The 15,662-nt window shown below is 46.3% G+C and overlaps 1 protein-coding gene across 4 annotated transcripts in view; it reads left to right on the top strand.

The window, feature by feature from the left end:
- The window catches only part of LOC119964689 (tumor necrosis factor alpha-induced protein 3-like), a 125,939-nt gene extending 111,016 nt beyond the window's left edge, over positions 1–14,923 (top strand). For all 4 annotated transcript variants that reach the window (XM_038794539.1, XM_038794529.1, XM_038794519.1 and 1 more), the window contains 2 exons: positions 3,735–3,976; positions 13,421–14,923. In XM_038794539.1, the coding sequence (XP_038650467.1) occupies positions 3,735–3,976; positions 13,421–13,705 (527 nt within the window). In that variant the 3' untranslated portion in view covers positions 13,706–14,923. The remainder of the gene's footprint in view (positions 1–3,734; positions 3,977–13,420) is intronic.
- The last annotated feature ends 739 nt before the right edge of the window (positions 14,924–15,662 follow it).

Genomic DNA, 15,662 nt, shown 5'->3' with positions numbered 1-15,662 from the left:
TCGCCTGGGGGGATGCTCACTTGGGGGGTTGGGGGGTGGGACGTTGGTGTCTACTCACACGTGCTGCCCAGTGTAGGTCGTTGACCTTCTGACACTGAAGGCCAGTCCTCCTGGTCACACTGCCCGGGCTGACTACTGTCGCCACCTCTTCCCAGACAGCACTAGCTGCCTTGTGGCTCACCCTCCGGGGCCCACGGGGCAACAGCACATCCCTCCTGGTCTCCACCATGTCTAGGATTCTCCCCAGGTCTGCATCCCCAAATCCTGGGGCTGGTCTCTTCGGCTCCATTGTTGTGAGCTGGCTGAGGTTGGCTGAGCAAGTGCAGCCTAAGTGCTGCTCGACCTTGTTAGTGGGGGGGCTGGCGAGCGCGATCCCGGTGAATGAGCTGGCGAGCCGGCATTCAGGGGCGCAAAGTCCGTGAGGCCTCGTTTAGTGGACCAATTAACATTGAATAAATAGTGTTGCCGATTTCGCTGGGCCGAGCACCGGGAAACTCACGGCAATTCTCGCTCGTTGCAGCACTTGGAAATTTTTCCAGAGAATCTCGTCCTATAATTCCAGTTTGATGAATATGCTAAATTTAAACCAGATGCCCCGGACATGAGTACAAGTATCCATTCGTGAATCATTATTCATAAATGCAGGTAAATGGGAGAAAAACGTATATTTTAAAATGTGTGCACACAAGGGATGGTTTGTTGTGGTCAGTGAATCTCACAGACACTCAAACCCGTTTAATTTAATTTCTAAAAGCTGTTTAATAAGAAGCTTCTTCAAATGTAAGAGCTCATGGTGTTAGGAGCAACACATTCGCACGGAAAGAGGGTTAGTTAGTGAACAGGAAGCAGAGTAGCATAAATAGCTTATCTTCAGGTTGGCAAGATGTAACTAGCAGGGCGCCACATGGAACAGTGCTGGGGCCACAACTATTTACAATCTATACCAATGACTTCGATGAAGGGACCAAATATATGGGGTGGCATGGTAGCACAGTGTTTGCACTGTTGCTTCACAGCATCAGGGTCCCCGGTTTGATTCCCGGCTTGGGTCACTGTCTGTGCGGAGTCTGCACGTTCTCCCCGTGTCTGTGTAGGTTTCCTCTGGTTGCTCCGGTTTCCTCCCACAAGTCCTGAAAGACATGCTGTTAAATAATTTGGATGTCCTGAATTCTCCCTCCGGGTACCCAAAACAGGCGCCGGAATGTGGCGCCTAGGGGCTTTTCACAGTAACTTCATTACAGTGTTAATGTAAGCCTACTTGTGACAATAAAGATTATTATATGGTTTCTACATTTGCTGATGACACCAAGATAGGTAGGAGAGTAAATTACGAGGAGGAAAATGTGAACTTGTCCTTTTTAGCAGGGAGAATAGAAAATCAGTCTATTATTTAAATGGCGAGAGATTACCAAACTCTGAGGTGCAGAGGGATCTGGGTGTCCTGGTACATGAATCAGGAAAAGTTAGTTTCCAGATACAGCAAGTAATTAGGAAGACAAATGGAATGTTGTTGTTTATTGCAAAGGGAATGTAAAAGTCGGGATGTTTTGCCACAGTTGTACGGAGTGTTTGGTGAGACTGCATCTGCTGTACCGTGTTCAGTTTTGGTCTCCTTATTTAAAAAAAGATATAAATGCATTAGAAACAGTCAGAGAGGGTTCACTCGGCTGGTCCTTGTGATAGAGATGTTCATCTTATAAGGAAAGATTGCAGAGGTTAGGCATATACCCGTTGGAGTTTAGAAGAATGAGAAGTGATCTTATTGAAACATATAAGATCCTGAGGGGACTTAACAGGGTGGATACCGGGAAGATGGCTCCTCCTGTGGGAGAGACTAGAACAAGTAACACAGTTTTAAAAAAAGAGATTTCCCATTTGAGATGGAGATGAGAATTATTTTCTCTGATATTCGTGAATCTATGAAATTTTCTTCCCCCGAGAGTGGACAAGGCTTAGTCATCAATAATTTGAAGGCAGAGTTAGACAGATTTCTATTTTTTAAAAATATATTGTATTACAAACATGTATCAAAACAGGTTACAACAAATAAACACCCCAGGAAACATACTTCCCAGCAATCAACTCTACAGTCTGTTCAGATTTTTCCCCTTTTTTCACCCTCCTCCCCCACCCCCCGCAACGAACAGCTCCTCAAACACGGTCACAAACATCCCCCACCTTTTGTCAAACCCCGCTTCAGAACACCTTAACTCATACTTTATCTTCTCTAACTGCCGGAACTCGAACAGGTCACCCAACCAAGCCACTACCTCCGGTGGCGATGCCAACCGCCGCTCTAGCAAAATTCGCCGCCGTGCAATCAGAGAGGCGAAGGCCACGACATCGGCCTTCCGCCTCTCCATGAGCTCCTGCTTCTCTGAAACCCTAAATGTCGCCACCAAAGGGTCCGGGTCCACCTCCTCCTCCACTATCCTGGCTAAGACTGCGAACACTACCACGCAGAAACGTCCCAATTTTTTGCAACCCAAAAACATGTGCGTATAATTCGCTGGCCCCCACCCACACCTCTCACACTCTGCTACCCCCTGAAAGAACCCATTCATTCTCACCCGAGTCATCTGCACCCTGTGCATCACCTTAAACTGTATCAGGCTCATCCTTGCACAAGAGGAGGTCCCGTTTACCCCATGCAGTGCCTCATTCCATACTCCCCAATTGATCTTCCCTCCCAACTACGCTTCCCATTTCTCCTTGATCTTCAACACCCGCTCGCCTCCCTCCTCCCCCCAGCCACTTGTAAATAGCCCCAATTCTTCTCTCCCCTTCCACATCCGGAAGCAGCAGTTGCTCCAGCAGGATGTAACCTGGCAACCTAGGGAACCCCCTCGAGACCTTTGGCGCAAAGTCCCTAACCTACAGATACCTGAACTCACTACCCCTCGGCAGATCTACCCTCTCCCTTAGCTCCTCCAGACTGGCGAACCCTTCCTCCAAATACCGATCCCTCACCTTGGCCAGTCCCACTCCCCTCCACCTCCTGTATACTCTATCCATCCCCCCCCCCCCCAGCTCAAACTCATGATTCTCGCATAGCGGCATTAACACCGACATCCCTTCCACCCTAAAATGCCTCCTCAACTTATTTCATATCTTCACCGTGGACTGCACCACTGGGCTCCCTGAATACCTACTCGGAGCAATTGGCAATGCTGCCGTCACCATAGCCCTCAAACTAGACCCCTGACAAGATTCCTCCTCCATCCTAACACATTCTACCCCCTTCTCCTTCCCACCACCACTGCACCTTGTCCACATTCGCCGCCCAATAATAATGAAGCAGGTTTGGCAACGCCAACCCCCCCTGCTGCCTCTGCCTCTGTAGCAGGGTCCTCCCCACCCTCGGCACCTTTCCCGTTCATACAAAGTCCGAAATGATCGTGTCCATTTTCCAAAGAAAGGCCTTTGGTATAATGATTGGGAGAGCCTGAAAGATGTTCGACATATTTCTAATTGACAAGGGGGCCAAAGGGTAAAGGGGATAGACAGAAAAGAACAATTAAGGCTAGAATCAGGTCAGCCATGATCCTACCAAATGGCGAACCAGGCTTGAGGGTTTAATGGTCTACACATGTGATTACATTTTGCATAGGGACACTGATTTAATAAAATACATGCATTATATTAATTAGTGGAAATTTCTGTGATCTTGCTGAACTATTTTGTGGGGTTAGTATGATTGATGGTGAGACTTATTCTAATGTTGTTTCTCTTAGGAGCATCCTCTCAGCAAGATCCAACAAGACAGCAGAGTAAGGAGCCTCCCCCTTCACCTGGGGACCTGGCTCAGATTTCATCCCATCTTAAAAACATGTCTGTTTGTTGTAAACCCGACTGTAGCATGCTCGCCAATCCTGTATACAACGGGTATTGCGAAAAATGCTATGTTGATGTACAGAGGAAGCACTTACAAAGACTCGAAATGGGCAGCGACATTCCGACAGAACAACATGCTTGGGTAAGTTGTTTTTTTTCAATTGAAGAAAGTGATGGGGCATGTGAGGGGAAACAGCCTTATGTGATTTAAAGTATATATCAAAATTGTAATGCACGCCGTGGTTGGCATTTTCCGGTACCCTTGCAGCGGGCTTTCCGGCGACAGAGGTAGCCCACTATTAGCCGCCAGCAGGACCTGAAGGTCAATGGCCATTTCATAGAAACATAGAAAAGATAGAAAATAAGAGCAGCAGGAAGCCATTCGGTTCTTCAAGCCCGCTTCACCACTCGTTATGATCAAGGCTGATCATCCAACTCAGTAGCCTAATCCCGCCTTCTCCCCATATCCTTTGATCCCCTTCGTCCTAAGTGCTATATCTAACTGCTTCTTGAAAACATGTAATGTTTTGGATTCAAGTACTTCCTGTGTAATGAATTCAGCAGGCTCATCACTCTCTGGGTGAAGAAATTTCTCCTCATCTCAGTCCTAAATCGTCTACCCCGTATCCTCAGACTATGACCTCTGGTTCTGGACACACTCACCATCAGGAACATCCTACCTGCATCTACCCTGTCCAGTCCTGTTCAAATTTTATAGGTTTCTGTGAGATCCCCCCCTCATTCTTCTGAACTCCAGCGAATACAACCCTAACTGATTCAATCTTTCCTCATATGAGAGTGCCACCATCCCAGGAATCAGTCTGGCAAACCTTTGCTGCACTTCCTCTAGAGCAAGAACATCTTTCCTCAGATAAGAAGACCAAAACTGCATACAATATTCCAGGAGTGGCCTCACCAAGGCCCTGTATAATTGCAACAAGACATCCCTCCTCCTGAACTAAACCATTTGGAGGAAAATGTAGCCGGTCTGATTAGTACATTCGCGGATATAGCCGGTCTGATTAGTAAGTTTGCGGATGTAGCAAATTTACTAATCCGATCGGCTACATTTTCCTCCAGATTAGTAAATTTGCGGATGACACCAAGGTTATTGGAGTGGCAGATAGTGTTGAGGATTGTCAGAGGATACAGCAGGACATAGATAGGTTGGAGCTTGTTCAGAAAAATGGCAAATGAAGTTTAATCCGCACAAATGTGAGGCAATGCCTTTTGGTAGGTCTAACATAGAGGGGAAATAAAACGTAATTGGCAAAACTCTTAGGAATATAGAAAGTCAGAGAGATCTGGGCATGCAGGTCCACAGATCTTTGAAGGTGGCAACACAAGGTAGTCAAGAAAGCATACGGAATGCTTGCCTTCATTGGACGGGGCATCGAGTATAAAACCTGGCAAGTCATGCTACAGTTGTACAGAACCTTGGTAAGGCCACACTTGGAATCACGCATACTCATGGTCCCGCACTATCAGAAGGACGTGGAGGCATTGGAGAGAGTGCAGAGGAGGTTTACTGGGATATTGCCTGATCTGAGGTTGTTAGCTATGCGGGGAGGCTGAATAGACTCGGACTGTTTTCATTAGAAAGATGGAGGTTGGGGGTGACCTGGTAGAGATCTACAAGATTATGAGGAATATGGACAGAGTGGATGGCTTGGCGTGCAGGTTAGGTGGATTGGCCATTCTAAATTGCTCTTAGTGTTCAATAAAAAGGTTAGGAGGGGTTATTGGGTTGCGGGGATAAGGTGGAAGTGAGGGCTTAAGTGGGTTGGTGCAGACTCGATGGGCTGAATGGCTTCCACCTGCACTGTATGTTCTATGTTCTATCTTCTAATGGATTCTAGAATTTTCCCCACTATAACATCAAGGTTACTGATTGATAATTCCTTACTTTCTCACTACCTCCCTTTTTAAATAGTGAAGTTACAATAGCTTCCCTCCAATCTGCAAGAACTGTTCCAGAGTCTATAGAATCCTGGAAGATGACCACCAATGCATCCACTATTTCTAGAGCCACTTCCTGATGTACTCTGGGATGCAGATTGGCCCTGGGGATTTATCAGCCTTCAAAGGTGAGGTGGGGTTACGGGGTTACTGGGAATAGGGTGGAGGCATGGGCTTAAATCGGGTGCTCTTTCCTCGGGCCGGTACAGACACGATGAGCTGAATGGCCTCCTTTTGCACTGTAAATTCTATAAATACCATCAATTTCCCCAACACCATTTCATTAATAATATTAATCTCCTTCAGTTACTCCCTCTCACTAAACCCTGCATTTCCCAACATTTCTGGTGCCTGATTGTGTCCTCATTTGTGAAGACAGAACCAAAGTAAGTATTTAGTTGCTCAGCCATTTTTCTGTCCCCTATTATACATTCCCGTTTCTGACTGTAAGGGACCTACATTTGTTTTCACCAATCTTTTTCTTCTCACATACCTATAGAAATGTTTACAGTTTTTATGTTCCCTGCAAGCTTACTCTCATACTCTATTTTCCCCTTTTAAATAAATTCTTTGGTTGTTCTTCTGAATTCTAAACTGCTCCCAATCATCAGACCTGGGGCTGGATTCTCTGTTTTTTGGGACTATGTCCCCAGGCTGTCGTTAAAAACTGTGGACTTTCACACCAGAAAAACCGGTGTGAAAGGGGCACATATTCCCAGCCCTGCAGGGGGCTAGCAGTGAACCAGCGTGAAACTAGCAGCTTTTGCTGCAGATACGGGCCCCCGGACATCTGGGTCAGAGGCTGCGCATGCGTACGGCGACGGCCTCTAGCGGCTGCGCCGTGCTCCATTGCGGACTCAGACCGCAGAGCTGGGCCATAAACATAGGGCCCGAGCGGCTGCGCGCCTGACCCGGACCGCCCATCCAAAGATTGCCTGGCCACATATAAGGCCCCCCCTGCCCTCCGATAGGCCCGCCCCTGACCAGGGCGGCCGCGGACTGAGTCCGCAGCCACCACGCAAGTATCCTGACCGACAGGCCCATGTTAAATCCACGCCATCTGGATTTCGGCCGGTCGGGGGCGGAGAATGGTGGGGTGGGCTTCCAGTAATGGCCGCAGCTAGGTGATATGCGGTGCGAGTAAGCCGCTTTTCGGGGCCCGAAGAATCGGGGAACCGGCACCAATCCCGATTCCATGCAGGGAAATGGATTTTTTGCCCTGGCACCGGCCGTGATTCCGGCGTTGGGGCGTGGAGAATTCAGCCCCTGTTGTTTTTCTTGGCCAATTTGTGTACTTCTTTCTTGGATTGAATACTATCTCTAATTTCCCTTGTAAGCCTTGGATTGATCACCTTTCCCATTTTACTTTGTGCCAGATAGGAATAAACAATTGGTGCAGTTCCTCCATGCACTCCTCGAATGTTTGCCATTGCCTATCCACTATCATCGCTTTAAGTAATGTTACCAATCGATCAAAACCAACTCATGCCTCATATAATCGTAGTTTCCTTTGTTAAGGTTCAGGACCGTAGTCTCAGAATCAACTACTTCACTCTCCATCTTGATGAAAAATTCTATCATATTATGGTTGCTCACCCCCAAGGGGTCCCCCCAATTAGATTGCCAATGATTCCGTTCAGATGAACATAGGAATTAGGAGCAGAAGTAGGCAATCCAGCCCTTCGAGCCTGCTCTGCAATTCCTATCAAATCATGGCTGATCTCTTCCTGGTCTCAAATTCACTTCCCTACCTGTTCCCCATACCCTTTTAACCTATTGCTATCAGAAATATATCTGTCTCTTTCTTGAAACCATTTGATGACTCAGATTCCTCCGCACTATGGGGCAGCAAAGTTCCACAAATTCACCACCCTCTGCGAGATGTAGTTCCTCCCCATCTCAGTTCCAAATCTACCGCCTCTCAACCTACATCTGTGACCTCTCGTCCTAGATTGCCCTACAAGGAGGCAAATTTGCTCTACGTTTCTTTTATCAATCCCTTTTCGTATTTTATGCACCTCAATCAGATCCCCTCTCATTACACAGAACCCAGTCGAGGATGGCCTGTTCTCTAGTTGGTTCCTCAATATATTGGTCCATTGATTTGCCGGCCATGCCACTAGGGAACCCGCGTGGTGGAGCTGGAAAACTCCGGCCCACATGAGTCAGAAAATGCTGGAAGAACCTTCACACTACCATTAACAATTCCACTGTCTCGTGATCTTCACACCTCTTTGGTGGGAAGTGGGAAAGATTGCAGCAATTCCTGACCTTTTACTCTGCTCCAGCTGCTCCTATTACACAGTATATAACCCAACACTTTCCTCTCCTCTTTAACTCTGAAGAAGAGTCATACGGACTCAAAACGTTGACTCTGCTTCTCTCTCCACAGATACTGCCAGGCCAGCTGACATTTTCCAGAATCTTCTGATTTCATTTCAGATTTTGCAGTATCTGCAGTATTTTGCTTTTATGTTCATGGGCCAGGTGGTTTTGCAATATTGTCAGTCAATCGGCACTTACAATTATGCATCAGCTATCTGACCATGGCAGATTGGTATCTTTGTCCATCTGTTGTTTCAGTTACTTCTGAATTTCATTTCGTTTCTAATTTTCTATTTTTCCTTTTCTGCCGCATAATTGGTAATCATATCCCTACATTACCTTAAAATAAGTACAGTGCAGATATAGAAAAAGCGTACAAATCCATCAACCATTTCAACAGCCACCCAGCCCAGGGACAGTAATGTAATGTCCATTAACCTGAACATAATCATTAGCCAAGCACTAGACACTTTGGGTGGGATTTTACACCCTTCCACCTCCCCAGCTGTTGCACCCCCCTCCCCCATCTTGTTTTGCAGTGGCAAAAGCGGTGGTTGCATCTTCCAGTCCCGTCATAGGGTTTTCCATTGTTTGCATCCTCCGTTGCCGGGGATCCCACGGTGGGAGTTCACCATCGGTGAGACTGGACGATCCTGCTGACAGGAGTGGCTGGAATATACCTCCTATTGCAAACATGAAATCCTGAAGATGTTGAAAAACATGCTGCAATAAAAACAGAAAATGCTGGAAATACTCAGCAGGTTTGGCAGCACCTGTGGAGAGAAACAGAGTTAACGCTTCAGATCAATAGCTGATGAAAGGTTAACTCTGTTTTACAGATGCTGCCTGGACACCACGATTCTTTGTCAGAAATGACATGGTTCCAATCTATTCTTCTAACTTGCAAATACATGTAGAACATTAAATTAATGTCTAACCAGATCAAGTAATCATTCTCATTTCCTACAGTCGGATCATAATGTAGAGTACAATTGATTCATTTTGTTAGATTGTGGGAGGAGAGTCAATAAGAAACAAAGGGAACAATCCTGCAGGGGGTTCAGGAGCAGAGAAACCTGGGGGCATTCTCTTTTCACAGGTGGGTAAATATAAACTACAAAATAAGATAGTTTGTGTGAGACACCAACATGCCATGGAATTGTGCAAGAAAATCCTGTTGTGGCTAAAATAAGAACAAAGACAGTCAGACGAGGAAAAGAAAAACTTTACCAACTAGAAGAGTTACAGGGATGTAGCCACACCAAAGATACTGGACAAGAGTAGCTGGGTTACAGTCAGGGGAAAGAAAACTAACAGGCAGACAGTGCAGGGATCCCTCGTGGCCATTCCCCTTCAAAACAAGTATACCGTTTTGGATGCTGTTGGGGGGGATGACCTACCGGGGGAAGGCCCCAGCGGCCAGGTCTCTGGCACTGAGTCTGGCTCTGGGGCTCAGAAGGGAAGGGGGGAGCATAGAAAAGCAATAGTAATAGGAGATTCAATGGTTAGGGGAATAGATAGGAGATTCTGTGGTCGCGAGCGAGACTCCCGAAAGGTATGTTGCCTCCCGGGTGCCAGGGCCAGGGATGTCTCTGATCGTGTCTTCAGGATCCTGAAGGGGGAGGGTGAGCAGCCAGAAGTCGTGGTGCACATTGGTACCAACGATGTAGGTAGGAAAAGGGTGTGGAGGTAATAAACAAGTTTAGGGAGTTAGGCTGGAAGTTAAGGGCCAGGACAGACAGAGTTGTCATCTCTGGTTTGTTGCCGGTGCCACGTGATAGCGAGGCTAGGAATAGGGAGAGAGTGCAGTTGAACACGTGGCTGCAGGAATGGTGTAGGAGGGAGGGCTTCAGGTATTTGGATAATTGGAGCGCATTCTGGGGAAGGTGGGACCTGTACAAGCAGGACGGGTTGCATCTGAACCAGAGGGGCACCAATATCCTGGGGGGGAGGTTTTCTAGTACTCTTCGGGAGGGTTTAAACTAATTTGGCAGGGGAATGGGAACCGGATCTGTAGTCCAGCAACTAAGGTAGACGATAGTCAGGACGCCAAAGCACGTAGTGATGCAGTGGGGAAGGTAACAATGACAAAGGAGAGTACTTGCAGGCAAGGAGATGGGTTGAAGTGTGTATACTTTAATGCAAGAAGCATCAGGAATAAGGTGGGTGAACTTAATGCATGGATCGGTACTTGGGACTACGATGTGGTGGCCATCACGGAAACTTGGATAGAAGAGGGGCAGAAATGGTTGTTGGAGGTCCCTGGTTATAGATGTTTCAACAAGATTAGGGAGGATGGTAAAAGAGGTGGGGGGGTGGCATTGTTAATTAGAGATAGTATAACAGCTGCAGAAAGGCAGTTCGAGGGGGATCTGCCTACTGAGGTAATATGGGTTGAAGTTAGAAATAGGAAAGGAGCAGTCACCTTGTTGGGAGTGTTCTATAGGCCCCCCAATAGCAGCAGAGATGTGGAGGAACAGATTGGGAAACAGATTCTGGAAAGGTGCAGAAGTCACAGGGTAGTAGTCATGGGCGACTTCAACTTCCCAAACATTGAGTGGAAACTCTTTAGATCAAATAGTTTGGATGGGGTAGTGTTTGTGCAGTGTGTCCAGGAAGCTTTTCTAACACAGTATGTAGATTGTCCGACCAGAGGGGAGGCCATATTGGATTTAGTACTTGGTAATGAACCAGGGCAGGTGATAGATTTGTTAGTGGGGGAGCATTTTGGAGGTAGTGACCACAATTCTCTGACTTTCACTTTAGTAATGGAGAGGGATAGGTGCGAGCAACAGGGCAAGGTTTATAATTGGGGGAAGGGTAAATACAATGCTGTCAGACAAGAATTGAAGTGCAGAAGTTGGGAACATAGGCTGTCAGGGAAGGACACAAGTGAAATGTGGAACTTGTTCAAGGATCAGGTACTGCGTGTCTTTGATATGTATGTCCCTGTCAGGCAGGGAAGAGATGGTCGAGTGAGGGAACCATGGTTGACAAGAGAGGTTGAATGTCTTGTTAAGAGGAAGAAGGAGACTTATGTAAGGCTGAAGAAACAAGGTTCAGACAGTGCGCTGGAGGGATACAAGATAGCCAGGAGGGAACTGAAGAAAGGGATTAGGAGAGCTAAGAGAGGGCATGAAAAATCTTTGGCGGGTAGGATCAAGGAAAACCCCAAGGCCTTTTACACATACGTGAGAAATATGAGAATGACTAGAGTGAGAGTAGGTCCGATTAAGGACAGTAGCGGGAGATTGTGTATTGAGTCTGAAGAGATAGGAGAGGTCTTGAACAAGTATTTTTCTTCAGTATTTACAAATGAGAGGGGCCATATTGTTGGAGAGGACAGCGTGAAGCAGACTGATAAGCTTGAGGAGATACTTGTCAGGAAGGAAGATGTGTTGCGCGTTTTGAAAAACTTGAGGATAGACAAGTCCCCCGGGCCTGACGGGATATATCCAAGGATTCTCTGGGAAGCAAGAAATGAAATTGCAGAGCCGTTGGCAATGATCTTTTCGTCCTCGCTGTCAACAGGGGTGGTACCAGAGGATTGGAGAGTGGCGAATGTTGTGCCCCTGTTCAAAAAAGGGAATAGGGATAACCCTGGGAATTACAGGCCAGTTAGTCTTACTTCGGTGGTAGGCAAAGTAATGGAAAGGGTACTGAGGGATAGGATTTCTGAGCATCTGGAAAGGCATTGCTTGATTAGGGATAGTCAGCACGGATTTGTGAGGGGTAGGTCTTGCCTTACAAGTCTTATTGAATTCTTTGAGGAGGTGACCAAGCATGTGGATGAAGGTAAAGCAGTGGATGTAGTGTACATGGATTTTAGTAAGGCATTTGATAAGGTTCCCCATGGTAGGCTTATGCAGAAAGTAAGGAGGCATGGGATAGTGGGAAATTTGGCCAGTTGGATAACAAACTGGCTAACCGATAGAAGACAGAGAGTTGTGGTGGATGGCAAATATTCAGCCTGGAGCCCAGTTATCAGTGGCGTACCGCAGGGATCAGTTCTGGGTCCTCTGCTATTTGTGATTTTCATTAACGACTTGGATGAGGGAGTTGAAGGGTGGGTCAGTAAATTTGCAGATGATACGAAGATTGGTGGAGTTGTGGATAGTGAGGAGGGCTGTTGTCGGCTTCAAAGAGACATAGATAGAATGCAGAGCTGGGCTGAGAAGTGGCAGATGGAGTTTAACCCTGACAAGTGTGAGGTTGTCCATTTTGGAAGGACAAATCTGAATGCGGAATACAGGGTTAATGGTAGGGTTCTTGGCAATGTGGAGGAGCAGAGAGATCTTGGGGTCTATGTTCATTGTTCTTTGAAAGTTGCCACTCAAGTGGATAGAGCTGTGAAGAAGGCCTATGGTGTGCTAGCGTTCATTAGCAGAGGGATTGAATTTAAGAGCCGTGAGGTGATGATGCAGCTGTACAAACCTTGGTCAGGCCACATTTGGAGTACTGTGTGCAGTTCTGGTCACCTCATTTTAGGAAGGATGTGGAAGCTTTGGAAAAGGTGCAAAGGAGATTTACCAGGATGTTGCCTGGAATGGAGAGTAGGTCATACGAGGAAAGATTGAGGGTGTTAGGCCTTTTCTCATTAGAACGGAGAAGGATGAGGGGCGACTTGATAGAGGTTTATAAGATGATCAGGGGAATAGATAGAGTAGACAGTCAGAGACTTTTTCCCCGGGTGGAACACACCATTACAAGGGGACATAAATTTAAGATAAATGGTGGAAGATATAGAGGGGATGTCAGAGGTAGGTTCTTTACCCAGAGAGTAGTGGGGGCATGGAATGCACTGCCTGTGGTAGTAGTTGAGTCGGAAAATTTATGGACCTTCAAGCGGCTATTGGATAGGTACTTGGATTAGGGTAGAATAAGGGAGTGTAGGTTAACTTCTTAAGGGCAGCACGGTAGCATTGTGGATAGCACAATTGCTTCACAGCTCCAGGGTCCCAAGTTCGATTTCGACTTGGGTCACTGTCTGTGTGGAGTCTGCACATCCTCCCCGTGACTGCGTGGGTTTCCGCCGGGTGCTCCGGTTTCCTCCCACAGTCCAAAGATGTGCAGGTTGGGTGGATTGGCCATGACAAATTGTCCAAAATTCTATGATTAACCTAGGACAAAAGTTCGGCGCAACATCGTGGGCCGAAGGGCCTGTTCTGTGCTGTATTTCTCTATCTATCTAAACTTTATGCTGGATTACAGTCTGTGGAAACGAAGGAGTGAACCATTATATGTGCAAAAGGGTCCATTGACCTTTAATTAGCGATGGCTGAATAAAATGTTGTCCTTTCAGAGTCCCGTGATGCGGAGATGCCGCAATTCTAACCCATCCAATGATCCGAGGATACCTGAAAGAACCACCAGTGAACACATTGGGTGGGAGACTGTGAGAAGCAGAAACAGCAGCAGTGGGCATTTGCAATCTTCACATATTCTCACTTCATCATCATCAGATCAACACAATGCCGAACCAAAGAGGATTCTTTGCAGAACTCACGACTGTGAGCACTTTGGAAATGCAAAATGTGATGGATACTGTAATGCATGTTTTACCACCTCACAGATGCTCGGGAAATAGATATATTTGGGCTACAGAAAGGGAAACACCAGCCCATATCTTTCTCTCCCCATCATTTAGTTATTTGCTACCAATTGTACCCTTTTGCCATCCAGCTGTTAATCATCGCCAGCAAAAGACCAAACTGCTTCCCATAAAACAGGAGCAGAAGATGGATTTTTATCATATTCTGAAGGTTAGAGAATGATGAGTAACTGTAGGAAATCTTTTCACCACCTTTTAAAGGAGAATTTGTTTCAACTTCCAAATCTACTTCATTTTTAAAATAGGTAATCATTACATTAGATTGGTTTATTGTCACATGTACCGGGGGTACAGTGAAAAATATTGTTCTGCATGCAGCTCAAACACATTAGTGGTTAACAGCAAAACAGAGGGTTATGTGATACCGTGTTGGCCCTGTAAATCATAACGTGAATGCAATGCATTTCTTCCCTCTGTGAACGTGGTTACCAGAGGGAACAATAACACTAGAGCTTAGCTCCCTCTCTGGTTTTTGCTGCCTCGCTGCCTGTGAGAAATCATCTCACCTCAGGCAGTCGTTTCCTGGCAACATCACATCAGTAAGGATCTCACGGGATGATGACTCATTGACATGAGCCTGTTTCTGACCAATTCCAGAAATGCTCCTCACCACAATTCCGTGCATCTTTGTGCTGTGGTGGGTTAACAGTAAGGATGTAATGCTTCCCCTATCTAAAAAGGAGAAAATTGTTTGCAAGTGTAGTGTTTGTTTCACCACCTCGCAGGCAATTATAGGCACAAATTTCCAGTTGAATAAAATAAACGGAGAATCGTTATTTTTAAAATTGATAAGTGCCTCAATTCAGGTTGGGAATGTTTCAGAAATTAAATCCATGCAGTCTGAACATTTTCACAGTAACTTCATTGCAGTATTAATGTAAGCCTACTTGTGATACTAATAGGAAAGATTATTCTAAAACAGGAATTAAGTTGAAAATGTAATGTTGAATTGATGGATGGAGTCAGCAGCCTGTACATCTTCCCCTCAGCTGATGGCTAAAACGTGAGGTTGATCCACAAATGTCAGTTCTCCACCTGTGCTCATAGTAAAAATATCCACTGTGTCCATGTCAATTTTCCAGTTTCCCACATAAGCAACTGTATGGTAGCATTGTGGATAGCACAATTGCTTCACAGCTCCAGGGTCCCAGGTTCGATTCCGGCTTGGGTCACTGTCTGTGCGGAGTCTGCACATCCTCCCCATGTGTGCGTGGGTTTCCTCTGGGTGCTCCGGTTTCCTCCCACAGTCCAAAGATGTGCAGGTTAGGTGGATTGGCCATGATAAATTGCCCTTAGTGTCCAAAATTGCCCTTAGTGTTGGGTGGGGTTACTGGGTTATGGGGATAGGGTGGAGGTGTTAACCTTGGGTAGGGTGCCCTTTCCAGGAGCCGATGCAGACTCGATGTGCCAAATGGCCTCCTTCTGCACTGTAAATTCTATGATCTATGATGAATGGTCCCAACTATTGACGATCTATATGAATGACTTGAAGGGACTGAGTGACTGTCACCTGACGATTCAAAGATAGGCACCAGCTTGTGAAAAGGGCAGAAAAGGTCTGCAAGCGAATACAGATTGGGTGAAAATTTGTCAGCTGCAGTGCATCTTGGGAAAAGCTGAGGTTGTCCACTTCAGTGGAAACAGAGAGAAACAGAACATTAATTAAATGGTGAGAGATTGCACAATGCTGCAATGCAGAGGGATCTGGGTGTCCTTGTACATGAATCAGAAAACATTAGCATGCAGGTACAGCATGAGATTAAGGATGCAAATGGAATGTTGGCCTTTATTGCAAGGGTAATGGAATATAAAAGTAGGGGAAATGTTGCCAAACTGTACAGGGCAATGGTCAGACCACCCCTAGAATACTGTGTACAGTTTTGGCCTCCTGACTTCATTGGAAGCATTTCAGAGAAGGTTCACTTGGTTAATT

This window comes from Scyliorhinus canicula, chromosome 1 (genome assembly GCF_902713615.1).
Source record: "Scyliorhinus canicula chromosome 1, sScyCan1.1, whole genome shotgun sequence".
Lineage (NCBI taxonomy): Eukaryota > Metazoa > Chordata > Chondrichthyes > Carcharhiniformes > Scyliorhinidae > Scyliorhinus > Scyliorhinus canicula.
Note: the sequence above shows the minus strand (reverse complement) of the source record. Positions and strands in the feature narration are given on the sequence as shown.